Consider the following 27,202-nt stretch of genomic DNA (forward strand, 5'->3'; position numbering starts at 1 on the left):
GACCTGTAACGCATGCTCAAGGATTATGCTTGTGTTAGGCTTGACTGGGAGGTAGATGAGATATGCAGAATTACAAGATTGTATGTAAATATCTTGATCACAATACTATAATAATTGAGATCTTCAATACAGATTCTTGAAGTTCATCTGTGGTTGACTTTATCAAGGGGAAACTTGTGAATTGTTTGCTTGAATGGCTTGAAGGAAGTCTGAGTAACGTATTCTTCCTATTTAAGTTCAAAGTGACAAATCCGATGAAGATATGTTTAAGCGAAATCATGTATGGTATGTTTTCTTAACCTGCAAACCTGGAAGATAAATCACTTCCATGTGTCGAGGTACAAACTTCAGCCTCCTTTCGAAAATACGCACCGTAAGTAAATGATGATCGTGATACGGAATTTGGATGTTGTGTTCGCGCAAGGGTGGTTATGCCTTCTAATTCTTGGTGGGTTATAGAAGATGTATTACTACATTTAAGTTTTTAAAAATGATAAAAGGTAATGCTACGTCGGCTTCATTCTATGACATTTTTTAGAACGTTTGTGACAATGTCTTATGGGTTGTATATTTCTTACAACATTTTAAATTCACCTCTTGAATAAAGATTTTTTGATGTTTGTCTTGTGAAGTTGTGATTGCTGGAACTAGGGGCAAGCTATTTACTTGACTTAATTGAGTGTATCTTTGGATTAACAAAAATGATTAAGATTCTTCTGAAATGCCATGATCAAACGAAAAAAAAAACGACAACATCAGAAAATGACGCGGCAAAGCGTGCCAGGTCCTTCTAGTTCTATACTATGGGAGAGACACTTCTTTGGCATATATTCGTATATCCATGATCACCACATGGATGACAAGTTTCAAGCACATGATCATTTCTAGATGGCTCACTTTTTACCCTAACCAGGAAAATTGGTTCCATTTTGACACGATCGATCCGGCACGTGACTGGTTGTTGATTACTTAGGTGTAGCAAATATACCAGAAGGCATTCTTTACTACTCCGTATGAGAGTTGCACGCCCGGCTGTTCCTAGCTCTCTTGACCTTAGGCGTGTCACAAACGTGTCAAATTGAGTACATGACGTTGGAAGAGTGCCAAAATGGAGTACAACTGTACAAGGGCACGCAAGCTGGCTTGCCGGTCGTGGAACCACATATTCACAAATCACAGCTAATCTCTCTTCCCAAATTCCTGAGATGAGAATGCTGATCACGTCTGCTTAGATAGTGGTCAGTCGGCCACAATTTTGTATACTAGGCAATCGCCAAAAGGACGTCTCGATCACGTTGTCCACGACGGGATTCATTACTCCAACTCGAAAATCTGAAACTGAAGTTTCGTTCAGCAACGAAATGGTCGGTGACGTTTCAGTAAAGCGAAAGATGGCCCTCCTTTAGCTTCGGCTTTTGAGCTCACTGCTCGCTCGTCACCTAGCTGTGAACGAATCTGACCATTAGTTTAGTGCGTGCTGTATCCTGATCTGAACTTCGATGCGACCACCCACCTTCATGCAGTCCCTCCAGACTCCAGCGACCCCGCACATCCTTTTAAAAATTCACATTATTGGGAGCAATCCGTAATCAGATAAACTGATTTAGATATCCATTGGCAAGAGAAAATTCCAGGTGGTCCTCGCCGATTGTCCGAGCTGTTCCACCTCCCGCTGTCGTTGCTTCAAAATCTGCAGAATAGATGTACCAATCAGAAATTAATATGGCATGATCCAGGAAGTTGACAAAAACAACTGCTATTTGAAAACTTGAGCTGAACATCTTAGTTAGAAAGCTGCTGCCAAGGACGTCGATTTCAAGCAAAGGGCCAAAGTACTGAAATTAAACAGTTTCAAAGAGGGACAACGTGCAAGTATTGAAGTAGCCCCTTCAATCACCGTCTGATACTCTGATTGACTTTCTCGGTAATCAAGCAAAGCAGCCATGCGTAACATATTCAGTGCAAACAACAACAAAGACAGTGGACAAGACAAAAGAAGTGTCTCATAAATGAAATCTTCCATGGAGAAGGCAAGATTTAATCTTCAGTGGTAATGTACTAATGTCAATATACATGTAGAAAGTACTTAGGAACCCTGTAAATGGCCTCCTCTTGATGATTACATAATTTCTAACTGAGCTAAGTGATCGGTCTATGTACCTCACTGTCCAATTTTGTCAGGAAACAGCTCACGAAATGTGCCTAGCTGCTCACAGAACTGTACCACATGAATTCGCAGCTACAAGGGTTATCATGAGATTTAGGTTACAAGCAAGTGATACAAATGTTCAGGGACCTTTCACTGATCATATTGTTGGTTCACCATCATGCGGCAGCAAAAGCATAGGTGTTAATCAGAGACTTGTACTCTTCATTCTCAGCACACCCTCTACTTTCAAGTACACTCATTAACCTGTTTGCACTCTCTGTGTCATTCTTATCCTTGAAATATGACAGGAGAGTCTCAACATTGGTTAGTCTTGGTCTCCATTTACTTGCACTAGTAACTGCCGCGGCTTTCTCCATAGATGAAAGAGCTTCAGATAGTTGATTATTCTTCAGGTATGCTGTGGCAAGGATTTCCCAGGTGTTTGGTTTGGGGTTCCCACCTTTCTCAACAAATCTGTTGAGAGTTTGCTCCGCCTTGACAACAAAACCTTCTCTAGAGTACCATGCCAATAAAATGTTCATAGTCTTGGGATCATAACTCGAACTTTTGGACGCCCATTCTTCGTACAGAAGTTCAGCTCCCTCAATATCCCCTAGCCTAACAAGGGCAGACAGTACCTCTTGGTAACCTAGGTTGTGAATTGTGTGGAAAGTTGCTTTATACCGATTCCAAATGCGATATACTTCTTCCTTCTTTTGGAGGTGGCTATAGAGTGTGATGAGAAAATGGAAACATTTCTTATCCCTACCTGTTGTTCTCTTTTCAGCTTCTTTCAGGCATTCTTCTGCCTTCTCAAAGTTCTCAAACTTAATATGCATGCTAGCAAGTGTGGTATAAGTAGTCCAATTGGAAACAACAGACTCATCAGCAATCATCTCGTTAAAGACTCGTTCCATTCCATCGGCATCTTTCATAGCTGCACAACTCCTTATCCAAATATTGTAAGTGCAGACATCAAAAGCTACATTTCTTTTCTTCATCTCATCAGTAACTGTAGACGCCTTTTCAGGCTCTTCAATATCCACATAAAAATTCATCAATACATTAAAAGGTAATGTGTCAGTTGCAAATCCCTTTTTCCTCATCAGCTCAAATGTGTTTTCTGTTTTCTCTTTCATCTTAGCTTGGGCATAAACATTGAGAAGAGACCCATATGTTCGCTTGTCCTTCAGAGGATCAGGAAGTTTTTCGAAATATTCTTCAGCATCTGGAACACCACGTACTTTTGCAACCAGATCCAACTGGATTGCCATATCACTCGCTGATAGCGGAAATCTATCCCTGCGCTCAGTCATCCAATCATATACCTGCAGATGCAACAGGTAATCATGATTAGAACCCATAAGATTAGAAGGATTGGCCATGAAAAGGCACCAATCAGCGAAAATAGCAAGAAAGTAAGTCCAGACACTTGCATAAACAATCATTATCATTTATGGAAGCTGAGCCTGGAAAAGGATTTCCAACTAGAACTAGCTTTGCAATTTGGCTCCATGTTCAGGATACAAAGGTATATTGTGCCAATGTGTGAAATGGAGTAAGTACAGTTATCTTCTGTCTTTATGTAGTTACAAATTTGCTAGATCATCCTTTGAGCAATGAATCGCTAATAAATATGGCAGTAAATCTGTTCAAAGTATAACCTAAATGATTCATAACTTCAGTAAAAAAAACCCTTAGAAATTAGCTTCCTCTCCTAACTTCAGCAAAGTATTAACTAGCATGCATCGATCACCCTAAATTTCCATCTCACAAAAGTATTCACCATAAATAAAGTGCTCTAACTACCACTTACAATTTCAACATCACACAGACTAGACACAAAAAAATTCCTAAGATTTGCAATACTGAAGCCAATGTAGTTGTGCAAGGAGGCATAGAACAAGCCATATTTAGTAGTACAGCAATTTCTGTGGATGGCAATACGCATAATGATCTCAACATTAGCCTCTTAATTCGAACAAAACTAACACAACAGTACCCAACATCGCCGGCACTATCGCCCGGATGACTTAACAAGCAGCAAAAGTCTAAGATTGAATAGATCCCCGGGATACGAACGCGGCCAGGAACCGTTACCTGGAGCGCGAGGTTGAACCGGCGGAACTTGCGGAGCTCCTTGGCGATGCGGCAGAGCTCCCACTTGTCAAGACGGCGCTCGCCCTCGTCCCAGTCCGCGAGAATCCGCCCCACCGGACGGCCGCCGTTTCCCACTGCCAAACGCCGGTACAGGCTGCTCCACCGCAGCGCCGGCCGCCGCTCGAAGTCCACCGTCCCGTAGCTGTGCACATTCGCCACCTGCTGCCCAGCCGCCGCGACCGCCGCCGACGACGACGACGACGGCGAAGCGGCCGAGGAGGACGCGCACCGCACCGTGAACGCAGCCGCGGCGCACGGCCGCCGCGGAGATGGCCGGGCCGGGGCCGCGGAGGAGGGAGTGAGGAGGTGGAGCAGCATGGCGGCAGTGGCAATGGAGCGGCCGGTGACTGCGGGTGGAGAGGAGATAAGATGAACCGGAGAGTGGGGTTCAGGCTCGCGCTTTGAGATTCGTGCGAGCGGATCGGAGGGATCCAGGCCCCACGCTTCGATGAGTTCGCGGCTTCCCGCGCGGATTTGTATTTTTGGGCCGCGGCTGGCCCATTGGCCGGGTCTGTCTCTGAACTACGATCTGCTCCGTTGCAAAACCTGGTTCTTTTCTTTAGATTAGAGTGATGGTCATGACTATTTCTCTCGACATTCTGTGCTAAAAATATCTGTCAACATTTTGCGGCCCGATATAGATCACATTTTATACTTTGGACGAATCTCACTGTTCTCGAATGATTATGTTACCATCAATTTAGAATTAGTTATTTCTTAGTCACATGAGAAATAGCAAATCCCCATTCGTTATTCTATTGTCTAGCAAGGCAGAGCAATCGGTCGGAAGAATGTACATTTTGCAGTAAATATATCTTTGAAACAGCCGTGCATTGGTATTATCGTGCAAATGGGCAGACACCGGTTAATAGGGGAGGAGGAGTGAAAGCACATGAGGAGAAAGACACAAGGAGAACTAGCCCATGAGCAAATAAGTGCTTATCAAACAAATGGCTTTTTAAGCTACTAAATGAGCAAGAGATGTGGCAGGATCTGCTACATAATAAATACCTCGGTCAGAAAACTCTTACCCACCTTAAAGCGAAACCTACTAATTCGTAGTTTTGGAAGGGGCTAATGGGGTCAAAGATGAGTTCTTAGATAGGGGCTCTTTTGTAATCGATAATGGGGTCAATATTCGTTTCTGAGAGGATATTTGGTTAGGTGATCAACCTCTTTCTACTCGATACCCATCTCTTTTTAACATTGTCATACATAAGGATGTTACTGTTGCTAATGTTTTATCGAGTTTGTCGTTGAACATTAGTTTCAGGCAAGCTTTACCAAGAGATAGATGGCTATTGTGGCTGAACTTAGTGGAAAGATTAATGGAGATTCAGTTGGTAGATGAGCCAGATAGATTCTCATTGCACCTAACTCCCTCTGGGGTGTTTTCAGTTAAGTCTATGTATGCGAACTTTATGAGTGGTCAACTAGGTTTTTGCAAAAATACCTGTGGAAACTTAAAGTACCACTTAAGATAAAGGTTTTTCTGCGGTTTCTCATTAAAAAGGTTATTCTTACTAAAGATAATTTAGCACAAAGGAATTGAAATGGGTGTACAAAATGTGTTCTTTGTAATGCTCAAGAATCAATTAATCATCATTTTATTTCATGTCATTTGACTAGATGTGTATGGAGAGTTCTTCATTTCACGTTTAATATCTCAACACCTGCTAATGTAACCAATATGTTTGGGAATTGACTTAACAGAATTAAATCATCTGTTAAGGCTTGAATTCGAGTGGGAGTTTGTGCATTGGTTTGGCGTTTGAGCAATATGAAATTGTCGAAATAATGTTGTTTTTAACAATACAACGGTTCCAAATTTTGTGTAGGTCATTTACATGGTTATGTATTGGATCCACATGTGGTGTTTCCTTCTTCCTGCGGAGCAACGGGAACATATGGATACTGGATGCACTCTGTTGATGGTGGCCGTCCGGGCTATCTTCAACCAAGGTGGATGGCGCCAATCGCTTAGAATTAATGATGGTTAGGCATCCTTTGCATTCCGTTTTTCGCTGGTTGATTCATGTGGTAACATTGTGCGACCCATGACATGTAACTTTTTTGATACCATGATACTTTGAGTCTGCAATAAAGAAGGTCGCGTGTATCCTTCTGATGCAAGGCTGGGGCTATGCTCCCCTATTCGAGAAAAAAAAAAGGAGAACTGACTGTCGAAGCCATGGTTACAATGATAGGCCACTCCAGAGGTTACACATCCAGGCTTAAGAGGGGGAGACAAAGAGGAGAGAAACGGTGGCAGCGTAGGAGGGAGGTGATGGCAGGGCAGGAAAACAGCATTGAAGAGAGAAGAGACAACAATGCTATGGTAGGAGGGAGATAGAGGAAGGCGAAGAGGAGGCAGGGAGGTGTAGTTGCACGTTAGTCATTTTTCATCTATTAAAGATGTAACAAAATCATATTACTAGAATTGGTACAAAAATTGCTGTTAAACACGGCACAGTTCCACAGCTGATAATTGAGCCTAAGAAAAAGAAGAGCTATGAAGGATAAAGAAGGGTAGGGCGGCCATGGAGTATAGACAGACACAGGTGGAAGTAAGAGTGTGTAGAGCTATTGGCTAGCGTCAACTAGTTGCTCTGTTTTCATATTGCCAACGTTTGGAACTGTATCAGTTCAAAAAGGCAACGTATGTGTTACTGAGATTAGTGGTAAAAAAAAAGTTCACTCACAACAAGGAAAATTGATGATGGCAATTTCACCTGGAGGCAGGCAATGTTACCGAGATCACAGGTGATGTTGCTAGTTCACCTAAAGATTGATCAGGTACACCTGTACATATCATTTATCAATGATATCATCAAAATCATTGATGCATCTGAACCTGCCATTTCCCTAGAAAAAACAGGGCTTACCATGAAGACACAGACATGTTCAACTGGGAAAAGAAGTGGGCCAAAAATAAAAGTGACTGGTAAATCTATGGTATCCTTTTCTTTTCCATTTCCCCACCATACATTTATATGAGGTATAATTTTTCTCCAAAAGCCATATTCTACAGAAACCAACACAACAAGCCTAACCAAAAGCACCGCCACAAACGTTAGCTGAACGGACAATTTTGCCTGAGCTGGCCGATGCGCATTGTCAATGTAAATCAGGGCGATGATGACGGCAGCGCAACCATGAACAAACCGCAGAAAGCCCTATTGGTAATCGGTAAATAAAGGTACCATAATGATCCAGGAACCTAAGGGAAACTACTGCTAACACCTGTTCCTAAGTTGGTTGCTAGACGAACTGGGACTACGGTTGCTTGAGACACCCCTCTCCATCAGCGACCACGTCCTCTGAGGTGAAGCTGCGGGTTACTGAGCTAAGTTGAAATGGTTGGCAAAGAAGTTCTGCCTCTGGTTGGCGTGCATTGCGAGGAACCTCCAGCAGCAAGTCTTGATCACAATCATCATCCATGTACTGAGGAGGGGGCAGCATGGATAATTTATCTGGAGGTAGCATGAATAAGTTCAATGCCGCTCCTCCAGATTTGGGCAAAACTGAACCTTTGAACTGAGGAGCCATAGCCCCATATCTAGAAACTCTTTTTGGACCCCTCATGGTTCCTTCTGCATGTTCCAAAGCAAAAAAACGAATTAAAATACTTCTCCATGTTATTTGCAATAAATTAAGGGAATGATGAAGTATGAACTAACATAGAGGACGTTTTCAGATGTCCGCGTCTAGAGATAATGTGCATCAAAGATTACTGACCTGGGAAGCTTTGCAACTGGCTTTCATGAGGTCTTTTGAGATGCTTCATAGTGCACTTTGTAAGGCCATACAAAGTACTGGTATTTTCATTTCCACCTGCTTCGTTAGTGTCGTTTCCCTAAAATAAGAGAAACGAACACTTAATCGTTTACATCACACCCCACAAAGCTTGGTGAGAGAGAGAGAGCATGACAGACTGCATACCTCTAAAGCTACTGAAACTAAAGCCGAATCTACATTTTCCAAGGTCTCTTGCTTTGAATAATGAAATTTATCCCTGCAAAAGAGGTAAACCAACCAAAAATGTCCTTAGACTGATTCCTGCTACAATACCTTCTTTTACTAATAGCATGTAAGGCTGTGGTAAGCATTAGCCTGTGTATGCACCAGAAACCAATGCTAAATACTCGTAATAAAGGTGAGAATACCTTCTAGCCTTTTCCGGCTGTGTCTGCACGGGAAACGACTTTGCCTTCTCAGGCCCAGCATTTGAATTGCTTGCTCCCTTGCTTCCACTATGTACAACAAACGAGGCAGTCTCTGAATACGATTCACTTGTAAGGTATGACTTATTATCTGCAGGAACAGAGTTTGCTTCCCAATCTTCCTCCACTGATTTTGAGTTTGAATTTCTAAGAAGCACACTTCCATATCCAATCTCAAAGGAGCCCACAGGAGTTTCACTATGGTAAAGTAGATCTTCCTCTGAGGATCCAGAAAAATAATATAACTGCTCTTCATGCATTATGGAGTTAAGATCCTTGGCAAGCTTTTCCACCTGTGAAGGCTTAGGCCGAGTGACACAACTTCTCTTTTTTGATGGTACCAGTGACTCCCAAGCATGAGATTGCGCTGAACCTGAATTTAAAAGATATTAGAGAACTATCATTAAAATATCTAACAACAGTTATAAAAAAAATGAGAAAAAACAATTATGGGTTATAGATAGGAAATACGGATTACGTAAATTGAAGCTTATGGTATGGTAAAGTAGTATTACCACTCATGGGGCTTATTTATTTATTTAATCTAGTTCATATGTGGTAAATGAAGGCAATGATAGTATAACTTACGTATCAAGCACTGATCTTTAGTGAAATGTGTTTTTCACCTAATTTTATGGTTGATGCAATTTGAAAAATATGTGGACAAGATGAATACAGGCAAACCTTTTGATCATAAGCAAATTTTGATGTATCAATCACATGAAGTCTTGTGAATTGATAATGCAGGATTACAAAGTAAGCAGCAGTGAAGTAGAGTTGCTGAAGTATGTTTCAGTACAATCAGTAAGTTAATTCAAAGAAGAACTAGCTCTGCATTATACACAATTTATTAGTAGAGGCTTTGAAATGCTTAATACTACAAGAGCTGCCTAAATATGTCCACAAGAAATCTTAGGGGAGATTGAATTAACATTGCAGACAAACATTTAAGTGTGTAACTTTTACCATCCATCTCAAGCACCAAGTTCAAGACTTCTATATAACTTGTTTGAACTGAACCTAATCATATACCGTGTGGTACTTGTCAAGATTGTGAACAAACATAAAAGTTTTCCTATTTATCAGCAGCACATTAGGAAATTAGAGATAACTGACCAGCCATTTCACTTGCATCAGCAGACCCATATGGCGCAAAACTCTCTGAATATGATACTGCTGATCCAGAACTAGATCGGCTTGGGCCAGTATCCGCCATCTTCCAGAAGTTTTGATCAGAATATGGTTCATTCTCCCTTATGCTGTGGTTTGGCTTTTTCTTTAGTTGCTTATGTTCCGCCAGCCTCGATGTCGGAGGCTTCAGCTTGCTAACTCTAGGTTGTTCAGCATCAATATCGTCACGAGAATGCATTGGTGTGTAATTCTCCAATGAACCCTTTGTTCTCCATCTCGAGCCACATGCATTGCAGAGCACTGGCTTATTTGGTGGCCCATTTCGCCAAAGTGGAGTGCCTGTTCCAATATTTGCCACATGTAAGAAAAAATGCAGCATAAAACTAATACGCAAGATGTGTGCAGTATAGCAGATATATTGTCTAGTGCTAGTGAGTCCATCAGGAGATTTCATTTTGAGTTGTACAAAATCATATCTTTGCTATCACAAAGTTTTGTGGTATCAAGGAAGGGAACACTCAGAAACTAAACATTTTCAAAAATGTATCTTCAGGCAATTAGTAACTAGCCACATACATAGTCAAACTGCATATTACAGACATGTTTGCAGAGTACATGCATAGTTAGCACTGCATATTTCAGATAAAATGAGGCATACCAAATGTAGATTATCAGCGCAATTGAGCAGCTTGCTTCAGTAAGAGCTAAAGATCTACTGAGGCTAAAGCAAAAGAGAGGACCAGTCTGTGTAATTACACGAAGCAGCGACGATCTCAGTTCAGTGCTGTCCAAAAAATTAAGCATTTATGTAGTTGCAGCAGCTAAGGGACTCTAAATTTCTGCTTGGCAAGAGCAGATGGCTCTTTTCTTCTTGCATAATAGGAGTTTGAGCTACATCTAACTGCTCATTGTCTGCACAATATATCTAACAAGTATATATCCACCATAGTCAAACAAGGTTCTGAATGTGCGCGTGAGGATTAGGTGATTTGTTCCTGATATTCTGAATTTTGCATCCAAAGGTCTCGACCACCATATCCAAAGATGTCCGGAACTCTCTTCAAGACTTCTGACAGTTCGACGGATTTGATTTCAGCTAATATCCACCAAACAACGAACCAACTTCAATCCACAAGGAACAAGCAAGATTGGGCATCCGAGTCCAGGGGGGGCGGAAGATTTCTTCCAAGACCCGCTTCCCAGATGCATAATTCGACGAAATCATCACCCGCAATATACAACTCGCGGAGGAACAAAGGGATAACAGATGCAAAATAAGCAAAGAAACAACAAGAGGAAGTATAAAAAAATTGCTTTACTGGAGAACAGGAGCTCTCACTTGTGACTCCGCAATGACGGCAAGGCCCTTCCTTTCCCATGCCCCTCTCTTCTTCTCGCCCCCACAAGCAAACGAGGAAGAACCGGAGAAAATCCCAACCAGAGGAACACGGAAAAACAAGGCAGAAACAAGAAGGAGCAGTTCCTCCGTACTAAATAATTCCTGAGCAAAAAAAAAGAGGGGAAATTCAAGAAGTGTTTCTCGGTATGAATCTGTTCAGACCCAGAGGGGATTCCTGGGAACAATTTCCTCAGCACATGAACTCGAAAAACCAAGACTTGTTTGGTAGGTGTTGTTCTTTCTTTCTTCTTCTCTGTATTCTTTTTTCTTTTCCTTCTGTTCTGTATCCAGTCTTTTGGAGAGGGTGAGGAGAGAGAGAGGGGAGAGGGGAAAGGGATGGAGAAATAATGGAGGAAGGAATGCAAGCCGCAAGGCAGATTTACAAAGGCCCGAGGGGAGTGAGTCTTTGGGTGAAAGGCATTTGGGGGAGGAATCCAAAATAATTAATAGTTTAAAAAAGTTGTAAATATTTTGTAATGACACGGAAGAGATTAGGAATTGGCCAAAGTAGGAAAAGGAGAGGAGGTAGAGAGATAGAGGCCAAAGCCTCTTTTCTATTCTGTCTTTCAGCCTTTGGGGTTTGCTTGTTGTGATCTAATTTAATGTCATCCCTAATCATGTGGTGGTGACTAAGTACAAGAAGGGGAGGATATTTCAACAACTATTTAGTCAATTTGCTTACCTTTAAAGCCCTCCATTTCTGGTGCTATTGGAAGAATCTTTTCCTTAGGTCCTTTGCATTTTGCCCCCTTAAGAGATAACGCATGTTCTGTTCACCCATGCACATCTAGTCTACAGCAATGAATACACCACGAAAGCACAGCCAAGGGGGGTCATTTGAAGCTAAAGCCGACACACAAAATATATGAGGTCAATTTTGATTGATTAAATTGATGCTTCTAAGCAAAATACATGTTTCTTTTCTAAAAGAAAAACACAATATAAGTTGGTGCCTAGTTTAGGTATGTGTAGTTTTTATACTAATTAAATACACATATTTATTAAATGAAATCCAGGTGTGGTGTTGTGTTTAAAAACCACATATGGTTCGTGTGGAAAAATCTACCCATCAAAAAAAGCGCGGGAAAATGCATGTACTTCTTTCTAAATATAATGCCGACAAATACAGTGCATTCATGCGCCATAAGAACAACAATGTGACCTCCCTTCCCATTTTCCCGCTCAATCGAAGAGTGGAGTTTGACTCTCATTTATTTTTCCATCACTGATCATAACTTTCCCGGTTACGACATTCTGAATTGGACGATCGGGCTTACCCTGGAATATTGACGATGGAGGATGAGGGATAGCCGAGGCGAAAATAGAATGAGAAAAACAAAAATGTATCCACCTAAAAGTGTGGGAACAAACATACATGTACACTACTAAATGTAGTCTCGAGATTTCAACCGGCATACGATAATTCAAGAGATATGCGTCCCTCTTCCAGCAAATAGGTCACTTGTTTTTCTTCAGCCGACGATACCACCATAATTTGCTACTTTGCAAGGTTCTGAATTTGGGTGCCTTGACCTTATGTAGGCCTTACCCCGGTCAGGAAGTCAATGCAAGAGCAATGGGATGCCACTTTTCTATGTAATGGAAAAGAAGAGATACGTAGCACATATGAACCACGTACATATGGTCGAGTGGAAAATATAGCAAACATGTATCTACCAGAAAGCACGGGAAATGCATGTACATATTTGAATGTATTACTGGGGAACACGATGCGATTTTAAACGTTGTGATTTAGCTTTGAACTTGTCACTTGTCAGCATGTTCTTTTGTGGGGTTTAACCTAGAGAGCACATCCGATGAAGAAGGGGTGGAATGGTCTTTAGTTGGCGACGAGGGTCCACTATCCAGGAAAAAGATAGAATGGGAGAAATTTATGATCTTTTCAGAAAGTCTATGATAGATTGCTCTCTATGGGGGAAAAAGAAACATGCATCCATCCAGGAAAAAGGGCGGGAAAATATATGCACTTCCTTCTATGTATTACAGAGAAACACTTTGCGCGATTTTAAGAGTCATGAGAATAATGACAAGATCTCCCTCAAACAGATTAATATGTCAGTTATTTGTTCTTTGCTCAATGATATGATACCATAATTTTTTGGGTCTTTTTTGGGTGGGGGTGCTTACCTTGGAGATGCAATATATAGAGGAGTAATGTGACTTTTCTTGGTAGAGAGTGGGCCGGGGAAAGAGGCACTATCTATGAGTCACGAGATCCGCAGTTATTTAATTTGACCCTTGTAGAATGTATGGAAGGGAAGGTTATAATGTTCTAAAACAAATCCAAAATGTGGCTTGTGCTGGTTCCAAAACTTAAGGTCGGAGCAAACTCGCCATAGGGTGCTAAATCACCATGATTCATTGAACCTTAGGGTTTTCTCAAGATTTTTTTATCTTTCTACCATATCGGTATCTGTTCTAGCTCCTTTGAAAACTATATAAATAGGTTAAATTGTCATTTTTTTTTCCAAAATAGGTAGTGAGAAACCCCAACTCGATATAAAGTAATTTCAAGTTATGCATATTTAATCCTTGTTATGTTCACCGATGCACATCAAGAGAAATGAAAATGCCACAAAAGAACGGACATGTGGTACATCTGAGAAAGACGTGCCAGCATCCGTAGGAGAATTTACTTCGGATAGACGTGATCGAAACCTCGTTTTTTTAGAATACTTTAGTATTCTATAAAAAATATTTTGTTTGCCTAAATTTAGTGCTTGCTTGCAAAAAGACATATTGAAGAAAAGAGCCCTTGGGCATGAGGCGGGTAAGATATGCCTAATCTATTGGGCCGAGAAATACTTCTTTCCCATGGGTACAATATTGGAAATCTTTGATTTTGAGATAGGATGTTTCTGGAATTACCCCTGCTACGTAGAATGGGATAGTGTCAACGTCCTTCATTATAGTACCGAAGATGCTCGTAGGCTGGTCGATGTTTTAAGGTAAGGCCAAAACACAAAGTAAGGAGGTCAATTTTACTGATTAAAATGATGTTGTTAACCAAGATACATGTTATTTTTTAAGAAAAAACACAATATAAGTTGGTGCATAGTTTAGGTATGCATAGTTTGTAAAAACACACATCGTCAAGTGGGAAAATGTATCCACCAAAAAAGGGTGAGAAAATGCATGATTTTTTTTGAATATGAAATACCGACCAATGTAGTGCTTTCAGGCACCAAAAGAACAAACAATGTGACCTCTCCTTCCTCTTTCTCCCACTTCATCGAAGATTCATATTTGTCACTTATTTATTCTTCCATCATTGATAATAACTTGACATGCCATGACACTTTAAATTGGATGATCGGGTATTTTGTAGGTCTTACCTTGGACTATCGACTTTAAAGGATAACGGATATCAAAGACAGAAATAGAATGCATCATATGCTAGGATTGTTCAAATTAAATCTAGTGAGAGATGGGATACTCTCAAAGAAAAAATAAACATGTATCCACTAAAAAGTGTAGGAAAAATACATTAAATATTTTGGATGTAGTCCTAATCATATCACAATTTCAACTGTCATAAGATAAATCTTGAGAGTGACACCCTCTTTCGGAAAATAGGTCTCTTTTGTTTTATTACGCCGACTATACCTTCCAAAATTTGCTAGTTCATTGTAATCATATCACAGTTTCAACTGCCATAAGATAAATCATGGATGCAAGAGCGGTGGTCACCCACTTGATATGCCATCGTTGATTGTAATTTCCAAGTTGCAGTATTCTGAACTGGGTGACCTCGTCTTTTGTGGGGTTTACCCTAGAGAGCATAGCCGGTGCAAAAGGGGTGGGATTCTCTTTTCTTCGTCGGAATGGGATCGATGTGGAAGGCCCACTATCATGGCAAAATACATAACGGGTGAAATGATATGATCTTCCAAAACAAATCAAGGATAGAGGACACTCTGTACGGAAAAAGAATAGGAACCAAAAAAGCACGGAAAAATGCATGCACTTATTTGTATGTAGTACTAAGACACACTTGTGTGATTTGAAGCGACATATGACTAATGATGATACCGCTCTCGTGCCGGCGAGTATGTCAATTATTTTTTCTTTTTCCAACGATACAATGGCATAATTTTCCAATTTGTGACATTTTCTATAGGGATTATGGGTCTTTTGGGAGGAATTATCTTGAAAATGCAGTTGATGTAGGAGCAGTGTGATGCTCTTATCTTGGTATAGAGGGGAGAAAGAGGGTGTTGTCTAGGAAAATGGCGAGATCCACCATTATTTTGACCGATGTAGGATATATGGAAGAAGCAAAGGTTATGATCTTTAAAAAAATATAAAGTGGCATGTGCTTGTTGCAAAACCCAAGAAAAAAATAATCTTGATCGCTAGCGGGTTTCAAATCATTGATTTTTTCGGCGAAACTTACTTTTTTTGTCTTAATTTTTTCCCTTCTGGAATCCACTCTAGTTTGTCCTTTCAAAAAATAAGTTGGTAAAGCTTCTGCTTTTCTTCCAAAATAGGTGAGAAACCCAGACTAGATTCAGAGTTCAATGCCTGGTCTTTTCTTTTGGGGGCCTGCTGATAATCCTCCGGAGGCTCAAAACCTCCCAGCCTCCGGCTTCTCTGCATGACACGTGTCTTGTTTTAGCCAAAACCATGACTTTGCTTCGTCGCAACAAAAAATTCCCCGCTTTTGCTTCATTGAAGCAAAAATGGTTCGTCTGGAAATAGAAAAAAATAAGACCAGGTGACACAGTGTCATCCAAGACCAAAATCATGACTTTGCTTCGTCGCAGCAAAAAATCCCCCGCTTTTGCTTCATTGAAGCAAAAAACGGTTCGACTAAAATAGAAGGAGAGTTGCAAATTCGTTCACACTTTGCTTCATCGCAGCAAAAAACCTTCTGCTTTTGCTTCATTGAAGCAAAAAATTATTCGACTGAAAATAAAAAAAGACTCGCCGGATACTCTCGAAGCAACATACTTCGCCGGAGACCTCGCCGGAGATTTCGTAGCAAAAACTTTGTGCTATTGATGCTAAACCGACCTCGCTAGAGACATGGCTGGAGACATTTAGACATTGAAGCAACAATTTTATACTAAAGTAGAAAAAACACATAACATTTGTAGCAAAAAAAAGTTATACTACAGTAGCATCCTCCACTACTCGCCAGAGACATTGCCGGAGACCTCGCCGGAGACATTGTAGCGCAACATTTATACTAAAGTAGCAAAACCATAGACATTTGTAGCAAATGATTTATACTATTGTAACATCGTCAACTACTCGTTGGCGCAACGCCGACGGCATCCTAGCCCCGGCTAGCATCAACATCACTCGCTTCTTGCGCCATCGTTGAGGGTTTGCAGCACAATCGTTGAGCCTTTGGAGCAATGCTGGTGATAGATTGCAGCTCCGTACCACAACATTTGCATCTCCATCGATCCACAATATTTGCATCTCCTCCCGACATCGTTTGTAGCACAGTTCGTATGCGTGTGCATGGGAGAAAGAGGAGGCACGGCCGGGAGCGGCCGTCGAGCGGCGCGGCAGCTACGGGACAACATGAGACTTAAGGGCTCGAGGCGGAACCGCAGTATGGGTCAGTAGTGTGGTTGGTAGCACCGCCGGTGACTGTTTGCAGCTCCACCGTCGACCACAGGCAGCAATGCGGCCCACCGCGTATCTGTCGTGGGATAAATTCCTCGACCCGCAATGAGATGCCCTTCAAGCTCCTAAGCCAGATCCGCGCATGGCGCGAGTAGCAGGGTGCCGGCCAAAGCATGCTCTTGGTACAGGGCGGCGCGGCGGAGGACGACGGGTGCGCTGCAGGGGCAGGGGTAGGCGCGGCGGAGGTCGACGGCGGCGCTGCAGGGGCATGGAGGCGTGGCGGAGCCGCGGAGGACGGCTGCGGCGCTGCAGGGGCAAGGGAGGCGCGGCGGAGGATGGCGGCGGCGCTGCAGGGCACATGGAGGCGCGGCGGAGGACGGCGGCGGCGCTGCAGGGGCACGGGGAGGCGCGGTGGAGGACGGAGGCGGCTCCCCCGGCGACGCGTGGTGGTAACTCTCATGGCCTCGTGGGAACGGAGGCGCGCGGTGGTCTTCTCGATCCCATGGAAGTGTTGACTTAACATATGAGAAATTGAGTGGGCCCCATGATAGTATGCGTGTCACGTTGTGGGGCGGAGGATGAAGCCCATCCGACGGCACAGCGCCCGGAGGTTGCGGGAGCGCGTGCCTCCGCCTGATATGCAGCATTTTCCTTTCTTTTGGCAAGTATGCTAGGCATACGTGTGTACCAAATGTCCATTTCTTTTCTAGTACTTGGTGTCCTCAGATTAACAACTTAGGATTTTGGTGACCTTTCCTGAACTTAATCATTTGGACAGAAGTAACCAAGATTACCATGTCGATTCATTTTTAGTATTGTTGCTGGATATACTACACTGTAACGAGCGTGCTGTACTACAAAAGGAAGCCATGTCCAAGGACAAAATGGTCAAAGAACAGAGAAATGGATCTATCCTGGCCGCGTCATCACTTTCCAATGATGAAACAATGTATTTCCATACATTCTGCTCCAACTGCTTAGCGTATTACCCTGGTTTGGTAGTGGGAACATGGAATTATAGGATATGGATGGTGGAAGTGCTCTAATCCCCCAACCTGCACATGCGTTGTGACATGTTTAATACTCCCTGCAGTTGTCAGTTACAAATATACTGCAGGGGATTTGCATATAACAAGTCCTGCAGTAATAACTTTTTTTTTGCGAAAATTCATCCAGTAATAACTTGCTCCAAAATATTTTCCTAGCAGAAACTTGCCCCATAACATATTTTCTAGTATTAAGTTGAATATACACCTAGTGAGGTATACACTGGAGTTATGAATCAATGATTGCGTCCCAAACAATTGCGAGCGTAGATGCATTTTTTTTTACCATATCACTGCTTCGATAATAAACCACCACGTCTTGCGAGGATTGAGTATCCTAATGGACTCATGTGACGTATTTGCAGACGATAACAGGCAGGCACTACTACTTAAATCGATCTAGTGGTGATCAGGTGATGACATAATAATGCCTCAACGTTGCATCAGAAATTTCAGCAATTTGCCTTGCAAAAGAAACGGAACACGCACATTTGCACGTCTCGGGGAAAAATTACGAACATATGATAAAGCTGGTCATACCATGTGGACATTATTCTGGTCTTGTTTGATCATCCAGGCGGGTCCAGGGAAAAGTTCGGTCACGAACTCACGATGGCCACGCTAGCCGAACCGGGGGGTGCTTACGGCTGCATCTTACACCGAACAAGAACTGTACTACCTCCGTTTTGATTAATAAGATGCACGTGATTTCGAGGCGAACTTTAACAAAAAGAAAAGTAAACATGAGAGTGTTGGGTGTAAATGGGCTGAAAAAAAAAAGCTCATACAGGCTACAATATCTGAAATCTCAAGTCCTGTTTGAAGCTATTATTGCAATTTGAGATAGAGTTAAGACGGCTTATAAGGGATGTTGTTTTAGCTCTTATAAGTGGTGAGAAAAAATAAGGAGTTCACTCACACTCCTCCATCGCCGCTCACATCGTCACACATCGCACGTGTGTCACGTTTCGTGAATTGAGTTTGAGTTAGACACCCGTTTTATGGAAGACGTCGAGATCCTGCAGAGGGAGATTACCGATAATGTTTTGGGGAAGCATCTAGGCGCGACTACTCGTTGTTGTTCGAGTTCTTTCTTGTTGGTTCGCCTGCTTCCTCAACAGATCCGACGACTTCGACAACACCATGAGCAACATCAACAATAACCATGGTGATGTTGTTGCTGGAGCGACCTCCCTGCTGATGGCGTGTAACTCACACGTTCGTTGGGAACCCCAAGAGGAAGGTATGATGCGCACAGTAGCAAGTTTTCCCTCAGAAAGAAACCAAGGTTTAATCGAACCAGTAGGAGCCAAGAAGCACGTTGAAGGTTGATGGTCGCGAAATGTGATGCGGCGCAACACCAGGGATTCCGGCGCCAACTAGGAACCCGCACAACACAACCAAAGTACTTTGCCCCAACGAAACAAGTGAGGTTGTCAATCTCACCGGCTTGTCTGTAACAAAGGATTAAACGTATCGAGTGGAAGATGTTTGCAAAGAAAACAAGTAAAACAAGTAGATTGTATGCTATGTAAAGAATAGGACCGGGGTCCACAGCTCACTAGAGGTGTCTCTCCCATAAGATAAAAGCATGTTGGGTGAACAAATTACAGTCGGGCAATTAACAAATAGAGAAAGGCATAACAATGCATATACATGACATGGTAAATATAGTGAGATTTAATTGGGCATTACGACAAAGTACATAGACCGCCATCCAACCGCATCTATGCCTAAAAAGTCCACCTTCAGAGTTATCGTCCGAACCCCTCCAAGTATTAAGTTGCAAAGCAACGTACAATTGCATTAAGTATGGTGCGTAATGTAATCAACAACTACATCCTTAGACATAGCATCAATGTTTTATCCCTAGTGGCAACAAGACAACACAACCTTAGAACTTTCCGTCACTCGTCCTGGTGTAAATGCAGGCATGAACCCACTATCGAGCATAAATACTCCATCTTGGAGTTAAGAGTAAAAACTTGGCCAGAGCCTCTACTAGTAACGGAGAGCATGCAAGATCATAAACAACACATGAACAATAGATTGATAATCACCATAATCATAGTACTCACTATCCATCGGATCCCGACAAACACAACATATAGAATTACATATAGATGATCTTGATCATGTTAGGCAGCTCACAAGATCTAACAATGAAGCACAACAAGGAGAAGACGACCATCTAGCTACTGCTATGGACCCATGGTCCAGGGGTGAACTACTCACTCATCACTCCGGAGGCGACCATGGCGGTGTAGAGTCCTCCGGGAGATGAATCCCCTCTCCGGCAGGGTGCCGGAGGCGATCTCCGTAATCCCCCGAGATGGGATTCGCGGCGGCGGCGTCTCCGTAAGGTTTTCCGTATCGTGGCTCTCGGCATCGGGGTTTTCGCGACGGAAGCTTTAAGTAGGCGGAGGGTCAACGCGAGGGCCACACGAGGGGCCCAGGGGATAGGTCGGCGCGGCCAGGGCCCCGGGCCGCGCCGGCCACCCCCCGGCCTCCTCGTGGCCCCACTTCGTTAGGGTCTTCGGTCTTCCGGAAGCTTCGTGCAAAAATAGGACCCCGGGCGAAAGTTTCGTCCAATTCCGAGAATATTTCTTTACTAGGATTTCTGAAACCAAAAACAGCGAGAAAACAAAGAATCGGCTCTTCGGCATCTTGTTAATAGGTTAGTTCCAGAAAATGCATAAATATGACATATAATGTGCATAAAACATGTAGGTATCATCAATAAAGTAGCATGGAACATAAGAAATTATCGATACGTTGGAGACGTATCACCTGCTCGCAATATATGTACTACTCTTCTCCTACCTTGCACTATTCCATATTCGAATATGCTATATGCTTAGTCTGTTGTTTATGGATAAGTACGTTAGTGCATATGTGATATTGTTATTGGTAATTAAATTGAGTAATATAACAATCTAAAAAGAGTAAAACGCTTCGGGGGTCTCGAAGTTGCCATGGATGAGCGTATTAGTCATGAACTGGGAAAATGGCAACTATTAGTCACGAAGTTGCAGAACTGTGTCTTGTTAGTCTTTCCGTCAGGACGGCCGTTAAGTTGATGACGTGGCGCCATCAGTGGTCACGTGAAACGCGCGTGCGGCCGACCCGTAGCCAAAAATCTGACATAAATTATTGTAATATTGTAAAATCAATATAAAAATATCTACAGGCCCAAATTTAGTAAATAATATACCGTTGGATTCAGAAAAAGGAGTAGAACACTTTGGTACTGTTGGTTTGCACTTTTGCAAAACTTACAGATATTCAAATTTTAATGAATGTTTATGGTGTTTTTGACATGATTTAAATTCAGTGAATGCGTTTTACATTAAACCAATACCAAATGACTCCTATTGTAATTGCCCATCCACTAGTATGCCTGTGGTAGAATTTTGAAACTGAAACTATTTTCATCATATTTTTACTGTTGTGTTAAAATGCCTATTTAAAATCATTCTGAATGACGATAGGTTGCTTGCAATTGGGTTAAACCCAAAGGAACACCGTGACGAGCCGCTTCCGCAACTAGGGTTCCGTCCCGCGCTAGCCTCCGCCGCCGCTAGGCCTTCCCCGCTTCCATCCCCGTGTCCCCACTCCCCCAGCCCTCGTTGTCGCTCCTCGCGGGCGACAGAAGGGCGCCCAGACCCTAGCCTTCCTCGACCCCCTCCTCCGGCCTCCCCATGCGCCATCGTCGGCGCAGGCCGTCCGGGCAAAGCCCCGTGCGGTGCCAGTGGCGGCGGAGCTGCTTCTCCCCGGGCGTTTGGAGGTGGGGCGCGGGGCCTTCTCCTCCGGCGATGGTGCTTCTCGGCTCGGGAGGTTCCGCGGCGGTGCGGGTCTATGGGCAGCGCAACGGGCGGCAGGCTGGCGATGGCGCGGCTGCTTGGTGGCGGGACAGCGAGGTGGCGCGCGACGAGGCTCTCTCGGCCCAGAGCTGGGCCCTCGGGGCCCATCTGGGGCTAGGCGGGCCTGGCTCGGGCGCCGCTAGAAGCAGGAGAGGTGGCCGAAAAATAGTAAAAATATGATTTTAAATAGGCATATTAACACAACAGTAAAAATATGATGAAAATAGCTTTAGTTTCAAAATTCTACTAGTGGATGGGCAATTTCAATATGAGTCATTTGGTATTGGTTTAATATTAAACGCATTCAAATTAATTTAAATCATATAAAAACACCATAAACACTCATTAAAATTTGAATATCTGTAAGTTTTGCAAAAGTGCAAACCAACAGTACCAATGTGTTCTACTCCTTTTTCTGAATCCAACGGTATATTATTTGCTAAATTTAGGCCTATAGATATCTTTATATTGATTTTGCAATATTACAATAATTTCTGTCAGATTTTTAGCTACGGGCCGGCCGCACGTGCGTTTCAGGTGACAACTAACGATGCCACGTCATCAACTTAACGGCCGTCCTGACGGAAAGACTAACGAGACACAATTCTGCAACTTCGTGACCAATACTTATCATTTTCCCATTTCGTGACTAATACGCTCATCGGTGGCAACTTCGTGACCCCCGAAGCGTTTTACTCATCTAAAAAAATTATATCCCTAGGCAATTTTCACTGTCTAGTTGTTATCACCAGATTTTAGCCAAATCAGGAGATGGGCCGTAATTGAGATGGGTTTAAAGAATATGCACGTGGAGCGTCTCTAAAGCGGCCTTGCACGAAGAGTTTGGGCTGAATTGCCTGTGCATCTGTATAGTATATCACATCTTAGTTTAGAATTAAAAGATAGAGTTTAACCCGTGCACGGTTAGGTGCACGCCCGAATTAGAAAGTCCCTTGGATTATAAATATGTACCTAGGGTTATTGAGAAAAGAGTACAATCACGTTCACAACAAACAGAAACCAGGCGCATCGCCACCCCTTGTTTCGAGGGTTTCTTCCGGGTAAGCATCATGCTGCCTAGATCGCATCTTGCGATCTAGGCTGTATATGTTTATTCGTTATCATCGTGTTACTCGTGCTGAAGCGTTGTTGATGGCGAGTAGCAATACTTATCATAGATGTTTTGGGGCTTGCATTGATGCTTTTCTTATACATATTTGCTTAGCTATGTTGTCCCTCGATATCTAGCTGCCCTTATACCTATCTAGGTGTAGGGGCAGCACCTTGCTTGATTATTGTTTAGTAGATCCAATCTGTTATAGTTGCTCCTTGTTCTTCAAGGATTAGTTTAATATCCGTATGGTTAGGCCTTACAAACGGGTTGAACGATCCGGTAGTGCGAGAGGTGCGGTTTGTTAGCCCTAAGAGGGATTGTTCCGGGAATTGACTTAATGTTGGTTTTTAGGCCTCTTTTAGGGTTAGTTTTCCATCATCTTTCGTATCTATTAGGCTCAACTACGCGTAGGATGTTCCGATCATACGGTGAAAACCCTAAACTGTCGTGGATTGGTTTAACTTTGTATTGATCAAGCAGGATCCCCATGTCACCGTAAACCCAACGTGAATCATGGGCAATCGGCTCTTCGAGCCGATCCACAAGGCAACCTGAGAGCCGATCGGGCTCGTATTTAATGTTTACGTGTCTACCATGCAGGAGACTAATCGAAACAATCCAACACCTTCCTGACCAGGTATAGGTCAGGTGGCACGCCCTTGCAACCGCCAGGACGTGTGCCGGAATATTGCGGGACGACGTCGAGGGACCGGGGCCCACCCGCGAGTCTTGGCAGCCTCCCGGCTCTTCGTGTTGCTTAACCACCGCTCGCCGGTGGGTTTTGGCAGCAACACATTTCGGCACGCCCGGTGGGACATCTTCGACAGCAACCACGTCAACACCTGCATCCGAGATGGCGGACGATCCGATCAAGTATGAAGATCTGCCTGCAGAGCACAAGAAGAAACACGATGAGATCAAGGCCATCTTCGAAGCCGATCTCATCGGCAATTTCGAGAAGACCCGTTCACACGGCATTAGGTTCAAAGGATTCCAACCCGAAGGTGTGTTTGAGGGGATAGATCTGTCTCTCCCTTCGGAGGACCGTACCAGAGCCATGCGCCAGGAAATTAACTATGCTGTGGCTCACTCTCTACATCGGCATTCTGAGAGCCTGGTGAACACTCTTGAACGTGTTGCGCTTCGCGTGGTTCAAGAAATCATGAAGCATCAGTATTCTCCGTCAGGACCTGCTCTAGAAACTCACCAGGGAGAAAAACCGTTCTACACTAGGCCACCACTGCCGCACACGTTGGCAGCTCCACAGCAACAAGGTTTGCCGGCGTACTTCGTCTACAAGGTTGGAGGTGATCCTGGCGATTACCAATTCCTGTTTGAGCCGCCCAAGGAGATCCCACATGGATACGTGTGCACATACGTGCCGGACTGCAACAACTGGATGCATACGAACCAGATCACAGCAGGAGGGATTGCTTGGAACGAGAGGGATTGCTCGGAACAGGAGGGAGTTCGGAGCAGACATGCTGAGAAACAAGCGTGGCTATCTAAGTATGCCACCGGAACGAGTCATGAAAGCTCAACCTCTGCAACTCCTACGGTGGATCAGATCAGTGCAATCTTGAGAGACCAGTTCGGTATCCTGCCGAAGAAGAGAACAATCGGCTATTCCAAGCCGTATCCCAATGAGTATGACCTAATCCCGCTACCGCCTAAGTATCGGCTCCCTGACTTCACAAAATTCAGTGGATCAGAAGGGTCTAGCTCAATCGAGCACGTGAGCCGATATTTGACACAGTTGGGCATGGTCTCAGCTTCAGATCAGCTACGTGTGAGGTTCTTTGCGCAATCTCTCACAGGTCCAGCTTTTGGGTGGTACACCTCGTTGCCACCAGATTCAGTTCGAACATGGAAGCAGCTGGAGGAGCAGTTTCACATACAATATCATTCAGAAGCTACTGAAGCTGGCATTGCCGATCTTACGCAGGTACGGCAGAGGCGAGGAGAGACAGTGTCTGAATACATTCAGCGTTTCAGGACTGTCAAGAACCGATGTTATTCGGTTCGTTTATCTGAGAAGGAAGCAGTCGATCTGGCAATAGCAGGCCTCTCAGCGTCGCTCAAGGATCTGACGTTCCAAGCAGACTACAATTCACTGGCGCACATGGTTCAGAAATTGACATCGTATGAACAGCGCCACCCAGAATTGTACCAGGACAAGTTCAAGCGCCCGGTCGCCCTGGTCGAGACAGAAGAAGATGAAGACGCTGCAGAAGATCAGGAAGTCGCCGTGGCTGAATGGGCTCGGGGGGCAGTACCCGTGTCCTGCAAATGGGTGAAACAACCAGGGCCTGCAAAAGGGTTTGACTTTGATTTAAGCAAAACGGAGCAGATTTTTGATTTGCTGCTGAAGGAAAAACAGCTGAAGTTACCCGAAGGCCACAAAATCCCTACGTTACAAGAGGTGAACGGGAGACCATACTGCAAATGGCATCACACGTTCACCCACGCCACCAACGACTGCAAAGTGTTGCGCAGACAGATTCAAATGGTGATAGAACAAGGCCGATTACTCTTCGGTCAGTTTGCCATGAAGGTTGACACACATCCGTTTCCTGGCGTCAACATGGTGGATCTCAGTCACTGCTTAAGAAGCGAGCCAGGTTTCTCTTTTGATATAAACATGGCAGGGTTTGTAGACCGCCATAGCAAGGATAAAGCAGAAAGCAGTCACTCCCGTGGCAAAGATAAAGCGGAGGCCGATCCACGCGACCGGCCCCAGCATAATGACAGACGGTACCTGACTGAGGAAAAAGTGAGAAGCGTGCGGTATCAACGACCACTCTCCGCACATCTCCTTAACAAATATGAGCAGCAGTATGACCGACGTCGGCGCTACGACGTAGATGATGAAAGATATCGTCGGTCTGATACAGATGACAGCAAGTATCGTCGATATGATAGAGACCACGAAGGGTATGAGCGTCACGCTAGAAGGAGGTCGAGAGAGCAAGAGGACTTGGATAAGCATTGGAACTGTTCTTTCTTTAAACATTGCTGGGACTCAAGAATGAGCCGATTGCCTACAATCGAGAACTGCCCGAAATGTAAACAACAGAGGAAGGGAACAAATGAAGTTTCAGTGTTCAAGCGACTAGGGCCTCTCCCACCTCAGAACAGACGAGCTGAGTCGTCTCGAGATGAAGACTTCGAGGAGTCGGATGAAGAAGAAGATAGATATCACCGGCCAAGGTGGTGTCCTGATGGACTCAGCCACTCCCAGAAGCGTAGGGTGCAGCGGCTACGAAACCTAGAGGAAGCCGAGGCACAGTACCTGTACACATTGAGGAAAGCACGGCCCGATCTGGCCGCGAAAATTCAGCAAACATTGGAGACAGAGGCATGGCCACAGAAGAAAGTATGGCGCCCCAAACAGACAAAATCCGATGCAGAGGAATCGGCTGATACAAACATGGTGTTCATACTCCCGTCAGAATTTTGTGCTCCAAAAGACGAGGAAGCGTCAATGGCACAGTTTGACTGCGGTCCACGGCCAGTCATCTTTGAGAAGCCTCGAGACAGAAGCTACAGGCATTTGAAGGCCCTATACCTGAGAGGTTACATCAATGGGCAGCCTATCGGCAAGATGTTGTTTGACACGGGAGCGGCAGTCAATATAATGCCGTATTCCATGCTACGACGTTTGGGACGTTCCAATAAAGATCCGATCAAGACCAATGTCACTTTAAGCGATTTCAACGGCCAAGCATCAGAAGCAAAGGGTGTTCTGAACGTAGATCTAACCGTGGGCCGAAAGACTATCCCTACGTCATTCTTCATCGTTGACAGCAAAAGCACTTACGCTGTCCTGCTAGGGAGGGATTGGATCCACGCTAACTGCTGCATTCCATCCACAATGCATCAGTTGTAACATCCCAAGTTTTTAACCATAATGAAATCAAGAGAGAGAGATCAAGTACTCAAAATTTGCAACAAACAAAAACTTTTTATATGCATATAGTGTTCCATACAAGTTCATGCATATGAGTGATTTTCTTTGATGCATTTGCCATGATGAGTGTTGATATGATTGTCACTTGCTAATAAACCCTAATATATGATCATCACACCCCTCTTTGAGAAAAATAAAAGAAATACCAAATTGGATCTAAAACCCTCTCATACACATAGGGCAAATATGCAAATCATCACCAAAGGCCACCATGGCTTGATCTTTTGTTTCTAAAATGCTTATATAACTCAAACAAACCTAATTGCATCAAAGAAACCAAAATTAAATCAAATTTGAACTCAAAACCATCTCACATGTGATGATGGTCATTTGTGCACTTTTTAACCTGATCCCCTCTTTACCCCTCTGGTTAAATCATTTCTTAAACTAAACTTGGTCAACCAAAGCCATGTCATCCAAGACCATGTCAAGATGATGAACTTTCATGTTAACCACCCTGGCTAGAGTTGACTAGGTTGACCAGAAAAAGGGTGACAAGTGAGGACTTTAAATCAATGTGAAGATCATACCCATTTTGATTTTTTG

General features: G+C 43.6%; 2 protein-coding genes across 3 annotated transcripts; both read right to left on the bottom strand.

Moving 5' to 3' along the window:
- Nucleotides 1-1,143: 1,143 nt before the first annotated feature.
- Nucleotides 1,144-4,627, bottom strand: LOC124670181 (pentatricopeptide repeat-containing protein At1g02150-like). Of its 2 annotated transcripts, XM_047206689.1 has the most exons (4): nucleotides 4,250-4,627; nucleotides 2,161-3,477; nucleotides 1,514-1,690; nucleotides 1,144-1,443 (listed from the first exon to the last, which is right to left on the bottom strand). In XM_047206689.1, exons 1-2 carry the CDS (start codon nucleotides 4,625-4,627, stop codon nucleotides 2,326-2,328), a joined length of 1,530 nt encoding a protein of 509 aa, XP_047062645.1. In that variant the 3' UTR covers nucleotides 1,144-1,443; nucleotides 1,514-1,690; nucleotides 2,161-2,325. The 2 variants fall into 2 exon arrangements, with proteins under 2 accessions (XP_047062645.1, XP_047062643.1); XM_047206687.1 differs by having other exon boundaries at nucleotides 1,144-1,690.
- Nucleotides 4,628-7,241: 2,614 nt separating this feature from the next.
- On the bottom strand, nucleotides 7,242-11,239 carry LOC124670182 (GATA transcription factor 26-like). Its single transcript, XM_047206690.1, has 6 exons — nucleotides 11,003-11,239; nucleotides 9,649-10,002; nucleotides 8,476-8,905; nucleotides 8,252-8,324; nucleotides 8,048-8,165; nucleotides 7,242-7,902 (listed from the first exon to the last, which is right to left on the bottom strand). The coding sequence occupies exons 1-6, from the start codon at nucleotides 11,040-11,042 to the stop codon at nucleotides 7,586-7,588; spliced, it is 1,332 nt and encodes a 443-aa protein (XP_047062646.1). The 5' UTR covers nucleotides 11,043-11,239; the 3' UTR covers nucleotides 7,242-7,585.
- Nucleotides 11,240-27,202: the final 15,963 nt, after the last annotated feature.

This window comes from Lolium rigidum, chromosome 7 (assembly GCF_022539505.1).
Source record: "Lolium rigidum isolate FL_2022 chromosome 7, APGP_CSIRO_Lrig_0.1, whole genome shotgun sequence".
Taxonomy (NCBI): domain Eukaryota; kingdom Viridiplantae; phylum Streptophyta; class Magnoliopsida; order Poales; family Poaceae; genus Lolium; species Lolium rigidum.